This window comes from Cynara cardunculus, assembly GCF_001531365.2.
Source record: "Cynara cardunculus var. scolymus isolate 2C chromosome LG 9, CcrdV1, whole genome shotgun sequence".
Lineage (NCBI taxonomy): Eukaryota > Viridiplantae > Streptophyta > Magnoliopsida > Asterales > Asteraceae > Cynara > Cynara cardunculus.
Window position 1 is genome coordinate 15,978,094 of NC_037536.1, and position 8,535 is coordinate 15,986,628.

General features: G+C 31.3%; 1 protein-coding gene across 1 annotated transcript in view; it reads right to left on the reverse strand.

Annotated features, from left to right (window-relative positions):
• The window catches only part of LOC112517918 (probable pectate lyase 8), a 9,340-nt gene extending 6,588 nt beyond the window's left edge, over positions 1–2,752 (reverse strand). Inside the window, exons 1-3 of the mRNA XM_025125339.1 lie at positions 2,673–2,752; positions 2,417–2,473; positions 1,857–1,937 (exon numbers count right to left, since the gene is read on the reverse strand). Of these exons, the coding sequence (XP_024981107.1) occupies positions 1,857–1,937; positions 2,417–2,473; positions 2,673–2,752 (218 nt within the window). The remainder of the gene's footprint in view (positions 1–1,856; positions 1,938–2,416; positions 2,474–2,672) is intronic.
• Between the last annotated feature and the right edge of the window lie 5,783 nt (positions 2,753–8,535).

Sequence of the window (8,535 nt, forward strand, 5' to 3'; positions counted from 1 at the left end):
AAAAAAATTGGATTAAAAAATTACACAAAAAAATGAGGAATTTCAAATAGTTAATTTGATACTAATATCGATATATTTTTGTCAAATTTTTATGATATCGTYAAACATATATTTTATTCAAAAATAAATACATCATCGCTTTCTCAAAATCACATAAAGCCATATTATAACATCGACTGAGATAAAAAAATAAAATAAAATATTAAAAACACGATGTATCTCGCTGCATTGCGCGAGTACGCTTCTAGTATATATATATATATACACATATACATACATTATATTACAACTTGTTTCCTATCAAAAAGGTTTAAGCTACTTCGTAACTATACTGATATTAAAATGATATCTTGCCGGTATCGGTATAAGTTTATAACACTGAAAGTCGAATTTACATCTGGCTTCATTTGTTTTGTATCTTTATGCTTGTGGGTCTTTTTCTATTATCTTCCATGAGTATAGTACCATATATAACCAAATAATATTAACTAATACTAATAAAATTATGAAAACAAATGCACCAAGGCTAATGATCACGTGACCAAAGCAAACAAACAACAAGTTAATATTAATATGTGCCAATGTGATTTATTTAGTATTTAAAAAAAACAGAAGAGTTGATGTATATTAAATGCTTGATTTGAGTTAGATGAGCCAGCAGGATCATGTGGTCACGCTGTCACATAAAGATGCTAGTAAAATGGTAAAAACATGCAACAGCATAAGAACATGGGGGAGATTTCTAAAGTAACAACACATTCATTTATTGTCTTATCTTATATATTACAAATATAAGATTAATTATATAAATCAGCTAAAATTAATAGGGGTTTTAGTTAGTTTTGGAAGTTAACATTTATTATTTTCTTACATTATGTAGATTTGTTACTTTAGTTTATTATAACTTTTAGAAAAAAGTAAGAACATATTCAACAAGTATGCTACATTTTTTTTCATTTTTCAAATTTGAAGATTTCTCTAATTTTTTTAGAGGAGAGTTAACATAATTCTTGGAGTAAACTTTTACAAAATTTCTAAAATAACATAGCTCTTGAGGGGGTGTTTGGGATTGCTTATTTGAAACAACTTATGTTTTTCTATAAAAACATTTATCAACTTATTATAAGTCAGAAGGATTTAACTTCTTCAAAAACTCCTTATTACTGGTTTGGCACCGGTATAAGTTGTTTATCCAAACACTCAAAAGTGCTTATTACTGATGTCACACATGAATAAGTCAATAAGTTGTTTTTGTAAGCAATCTCAAACACCCCTGAGAATGATCTGATGATGTTTTGAGATTGAAAGTCTCATAATTTTCTTTGGAGAAAATATAGAAAACAAGAATTTAATTTAAACCCATAACCTTTGATTTGATGTCCAAATATCAAAAACATTTCAAAAGTTCATGTCAATTTTCAACTTTTTCTATAAAAATGAAACTGAAGTATCAATTAAAATGTGTTCCGATGTATAAATTTGAACAATTGCCAAGGAACTTTATGCGTATACACCGCAAGGAACTAACCTTTTTATAAATTCTCGAGCTAACATGGTCACCCCTTAAATGATTTTATACGATTTGTAACATTTAAAATCCCGTTTTATTTGATTATTAAAATTGGCACTTTAGAAATGTTAAGATCGTTTATTTACAAGCTTTTAAGGGATGATGTAGACAACAACCGAACATCAAACAAGATCATGACATTGTTTTGTTGGTGTTCAGAGATCATGTGATTCCATTCTCAAATATTCTTTTTATTATATACCTAAGTATATTAAAATGATTGATTCTTGGTTGAAGCACATGAAACTGTGTAGATAAGTGAGAGAAACGAAGAGAATAGACTCACATGTCAACCATGGAAGCAACCCTTTCTGGATCCTCGTCAACAGCACTGTCATTCTTTTCAATAGCAATGTCTTCATTTCTCCTGTGTAATTCGAGTTTGAGATTAGTATTGAATTGGAGATCCAATCTATCAGACATTTCGAACCTAAAGAAGATGGCTTCTAAGCATCTCGTAAGAGTAATTCAAACAACTTCTAGGATTTAATCACTGAAACCTCTACTCTCTGTAAATTATTCCAATAAGAAACCTAAAGAAAAAGAGAATTTCATATCCGAATTTTCCGCAAAATAAAGACATTTCTACAGTAACGAAAAAACAGATCACAAGATCTCATCTTCTCTGTTAATTTGCCATATCTAACCCTCCGTATAACAATAGAAGCAGTTAATGATCGAGAAAGCAGGTGGATCTGAACCTTTGAATCAACCAAAATAGATATTTTGTCATCGAATCTGACCGATTTCAATCAATGCAATAATTATGAATCTAATTTTATCCATCAATTCGAAAGATCTCCAGTAACAAAATATAATGCTTGTACTAAATTCATCACTACTAACCTGTCCGCCATTGTTGAGTTGTCTATTAAGCTCTGCAACACATTTTTCTCTTCTACGCTGAAAATACAAATACTTCAATCCATCAAATTCTTCATTTCCAGAATTAACAAAGATGCATCACGATAAACACCTAACTTATTTCACGTCAAATAATTCGTAAAACACATCAATTTTGCAAATAAACTGATTCCAGACAAATTCACACAGTGAAAAGCTATGTTTCAAAGTGAAATGCTTCTATATTAGATCGACTTACCTTGAAACGGCATTGACGGAAACGAAAACCATAAAACCCAGCAATAAACAGAGCGCGAAAAGTCTCAGAGAGACCGCCATTGTTACTTCGATTTGCACAATCTCTTGTGCAATTTCAGAGAGAGAGAGAGAGAGAGAGATGGAGGATCAACTGAACAAAGAACAGGGCTCAATGAGGGAGTCCTTTAAATAGGGAGATGGTCAAAAGTACAACTCCAATAGGAATCCACCATTAACGCCTCCTTCTGATATAAGGCTGACCAAGGGGTTAGGTTACTTCTTCTAACCATGGTTAGATTATCTCTCACTCACTTTGTGGTGATGTATTTAATCACGTTTATATTTAACAAAATGTATAATACGTCATTAATTTTTTTTAATATATATATGCATTCAAAAATTTATTAATCACATTATTTATAATTATATTATACTACTTTTATTTAATTTAAATTAATTAATAAAAAATATTAATTATGAGTAAAAAAAATCTACATCTTATGATCTCGTCTTCACTTAAATTGATTATTATTTATATTATTTAATTTAAATTTTTTAATTAAAGGAAAATCAGTATAATTAATATAAATGTGAAAATGTACACAAAAAGAGAAATACAAATGGGATTTATGATACGAAAATACTGGTATAAATCTAACCAAACAAGTCAGTATAACTCATCTGAAATTGGGTTTTGAAGAGAGTGGAATGTATGCAAACTTGACCTATATAAGTGCAGGATCACTAACCCTACTCCCTCTACCTCTCAGGTTTTCTCATTCTCGCTGGTTACAGATCTCCACTCCTAACCTATCAGATGTCATATCCTAAGAAAATGTCTACAGCTGCCATGTCCAACCTTAGTTGCACAACCATGTCTTCCATGGCCTACCTATCATCCCTACCCCTTCGAAAATCAGTTTTTTTATCATCACCAGAGTGGTTATCTGTCTCCTATGAACCTGACCAAACCACTGATTAATTTTTCCCTTCTTAACTTATCTGTGATGTGCGCAAATCCCAACATTGTCCCAAAAGACTTCATCTGGTATCTACTTCAACCTGGTCCAACCACGGGTCCATCTAATTGTCCTCATTTCAAAGCTTTCCAACTTCCTTTCAAATGTCTTCCTTGTTGCCCAACATTCTAGACACATACAACACAGCTAATGTAGTAGCTACCGTGTAGAAATTTTCCTTCAATTTTAGATGGATTTTCTAGTCATGAATGATGCAACACCCCCATGGCAGTCCTCCACTTCAGCCACATCGTCGTTATGTGATGTGTTATGCCATCATTAATTGACCTCGAACTCCTTCTGAATCGTAGAATCTATATACTAGAAACAACCCTTTTGGGGGCATTGTCTGCCCCTCGATCTGGACTTCCATCTCCTCGTTGATATGCTCCCCACTAAATTGCACCATACGTATTCGACCTTAGAGCGGCTAATGTGTAGGCCTTGCTATTCTAAAGCAACACTCCGTTGCTCCACCCCTCTCGTTCACCTCCACTTTGGACTCTGATACAAATAACTTTTTAGTACATACAGTTACTATCGTTTGATGTCAATTATGCTTCATTTCTAAGATTGTATCTCCTCTTTATTAAATTTTACAGATATGAACAATTTTTGCATAAAATTCAAAAGCATCCATTTTTTAAAACATAAGTTTCGACTTTAAATGAAGAAATTAATGTGTCAAAATATAATACAAAACTAGTCTAATTATTTGCATGCCCTTTTCTTATATCTTTTAGTTCAGTTATATCTAATATTATATATTACTAATATGTGTTTTAGAAAATACAAATATATATATATATATATGTGTGTGTGTGTGTGTGTGTGTGTGTGTATAGAGAGAGACAGACAGACAGATAGAGAGAGGGACTTGGGATCACGTGAGACCAACTTGTTTTCGTGAGACCCGTGAGACCATTTTTTTACAACTTGAACATTCACAACAAAACGTTGTGAAGGTAACATTCACAATGTTTTTGTTGTGAAAAAGTTCGGTTTTTTTAGCATCACAGTGTTTTGTTGTGAAGCTTCAAATGTAAAAAAATGGTTTGACGGATCTCACAAAAACATGTTGATCTCATGTTAATACAATCTCTCTCTCTCTCTCTCTCTCTCTCTCACACACACACACACACACACATATATATATATATATATATATTCCTAAAAATGGTTGGGATGAGAGTAAAATTATATAAGTTGTTGAAATAAATGGTACAAGTGAATACTCACTATTAAACCAAATCTAACACATTTATTGGATTGGTTGCATGTTGGATTCAATTTAATTGGTTTGAAAAAATTGGTGGGTATAATTTATAAAATATTTTTTTAAATATGTATTTGGTAATATTATTTAAAATATTATTTTATAAATATAACACAACCTTCAAGATACTCTCATTCAAAAGGTTAATTAATTAATCACACAATAAACATTACTTTAAACCAGAAGGGTGTTGCCAGATTGGTTTAAGCTTGAGCTTCAAAGGTTAAAAGTACTTGAAGGTCTCAGTTTCGAATTCAATGAGAATTAAAAAAAAATCCCCTTGTGCTTACGGAAGTTCAAATGCGCTGACTTCGGACTACCGGTAAAACGAGTGGTTGCCCTAAGATTAGTCGGCTCGCATAGCGAGTTGGATATCCAGATTAATAAAAAAATATTTTAAAAAGTCACCAAAATTATAATATGTAAATATTCAATGTTATAACTAATAAATTATAACAGTATTTTCAACAGCTATACTATTTTAAAGATTTCAAAAAAGTTTGTTTCAACAGTTATACTAAATTCTCCGATGTTCTAAACAGCTAAAACCGTAAAATCATTTTTTTTTTTTAAATTTGAAATACATTATTTTTGGGTTCGGTTTTAAGATGTTTCTGATCGTACAACACATGGCTCAAGCACATGAAGAAAAAAGTTGTGTTTTGCACGGTATACCTTGTTCTATTTATATTTTTATCTGATTGCTCGTAAAAAATTGCAGATATTCATCTACTTACATCTTACTACTCACAAAAAAAAAAAAACACAGACTTTTATTGCTTTCATCTGTTTTTCTTGAAAAACAGGTATATTAAAACAAAAACAAGGCAAACAAACAGAGGAACATGTGAAGGGCAGATCGCCAAACAATCACAAATTGGAAAAAACTGGAAACAAACTGAATCGGAAATAATTTAATAACAATTAAAACAACCCAAAAAAAATGGAACACAAATGTGTGAGTTAAGTAATGGAATTAGTATTTGATTTTTTTTAAACAATATGGTTTAAAGGTTGTAAGCATTTGAGTACACTTTAAGCAAGTTGTTTAATAGGGATTGTTTGGCAGTTGTTGAATGATTTGGTGCAGAATGATTAAGTGGCCAAAATGATTAAGATGCTCTCATGATATAAACAAAGTGAAATATAATTGTTTAGTAGTTGTTTACAATGAAATTAGGGCGCTGAATGGTTAAGGGAGACACAAGATACAAAAATCATTCAACGAGTTTTATTACCATTAAGAAGCAGATTTTTTTTTTGCCAAACAAGATTCATTTTTTAACGATTCGGATGTTGCATTTTAATGAAACTATTAAAAAGTAAATAAACAACCCCTTATTAATTTTAATTCAACATATTAATAATAGAAATATAATCGAATGATGTATTTAAATTTTAGATATATGTGTTGAAAATATTTTAATTTTGATTTTTTGAAGTATCAAATATTCATATGTGAATAAAATTACAACATCATACGTTATTGTTTGATTAAACACTTTCAACTCTTTATGATTTTTATCTAAAAAAAGTGAAAGCGTAAGGGAAAACGTATATAAGAAGAAATTTCAAAATACTCTTTATAAATCTAAAAGATAGTAAATCTAATTATTCATTATAAATATATATTTAACAATAAGTATACAATATGTATATATATATATATATATATAATGTATAATATATTTAATACACGGGGACGGGTGGGTTAGGGATCACATCCCCATTCCTGATTTTTAACTTTTGGGAATCCTCAGTTCCCGTCAGGACGGATACCTGGTGATGTGCAGACGCCTTGGCCACAACTAGGTCATGCCAAAGGTTTCACTTGTCACTAGTATCACATATGTAGAAACGGTCAAAAATCGATCCCAGACCGGGTTCGGTCGGGCTCAAATCGGTCCTAGTCCCAAACACTATTCTCGTAATCGGTCCCGGTCCCGACCAAAAACCCGAGACCTGGTTAAGGTACTTTGTAACCGGTTATGAGGATCGGGCCCGGGCCAAACCCAAATTGGTTTTATGTTTTTTTTAAATAGATTTTTACATAATTTACTTTTTTTTGAAGTTTTCTTAAAGAATACAAAAGTGTTATTCTAATATACTTGAAAATATGTAATTAGATAAATTAAATACACTTAAAAAATACGTTTTTATGCAAGAATACAAGCCGAAATCACGAATTACAACAAGAATTGTGAACATTTGTGTGTTGTTATCTTCCTTCATACACCATATGACTTATGTATAGTGAATAGAGGGTAAATGAGACAAAAAGGGTCGAAATGGGAAAAATGGTCATATGGCCATTTTTCTCATTGGTATCGGCAATAAAACAATAATATTTTTAAAAAATTGGACCAGACCCATAATCGGTCCTGGGACAAGCCTTCCGTTTTGATGAAAAGTGTAACAGGTCTCAAGTCAATCCCGGTCCTCCACCTATCCCGGGCTAGGTCAGATTCATTTGGCCATCTCTACACATATGTTATTGATTTATAAAAAGGTGTCTTTACATTTTCATAAAATGAAAATGTTCTAATGTAAACACACACACACTCTCTCTCTCTCTCTCTCTCTATATATATATATATATATATAGGTTTGTTCGATGAGAATGAGAGTTATGATGAGAATGGTAAGAAATGATTTTCATCCTTAGATCAATCTTAATAGAAGAGTTTCATTAGATCAACACTAATGAGAAACATCAGACCAATTCTCTTCTAAAGCGTAATTCATTGGTTGGTTTAAGATTAAAAGTGATCAAGGGTCCAAATTCCTATTCTCACACGATCTTTCAGGTTCCGGTGAAAATGAGAGTCATGGTGAGAAGGGTAAGAGAAACATCGAACACTAATGAGAAGCATCGAACCAATTTCCCTTTTAAAGCATAACAAATAGGTTGGTTTGGAATTAAGGGTGCGTTTGATATATTAGATATGACAAGATAGAACAGAACAGAGATCAATGTTCCATATTTAGATACCAAACATACCTAAAAAATAATCAAAGGTCTAATTCCCTGTTCTCACATAATCTTTCTTTTGTGTGTATATATATATAGGCAAATTATAGAGGTGATATTCTGTAATTAAATAGATAAATAAATGAAAGAATATAATTAATTAAATAAATAAATGAGGGGTAAAACTAGGTTAAGAAAAAAGAAATGGGTTAGATTAAAAAAATTAGTGATGAATAATCTGTCTTTAAATCATCATATTCACATATGAATATGGTCTTAAGATGAAGAAAAAAGAAAACCGTACCAAAGTACTGACTTAACTAACCCACTTTAACGTCACACCTAACTAACCGACTCTACTTCATGTATTGAGCCTGAGGGGGATCTGTCACGTGTAACGTGCCCCCCTTACTCACGTGCTGTGTTTTTCTCTCTTTATTTACCCTGGCCCCAATTTATTGACCTCCCCTTTTATTAGCGGTAGTTATGTGTATATATATATATAACCCCCACACACACACATTTTATCATATGTAATCCTCGTGTATGTTTATATATATATATATATATATATATATATATATATATATATATATAT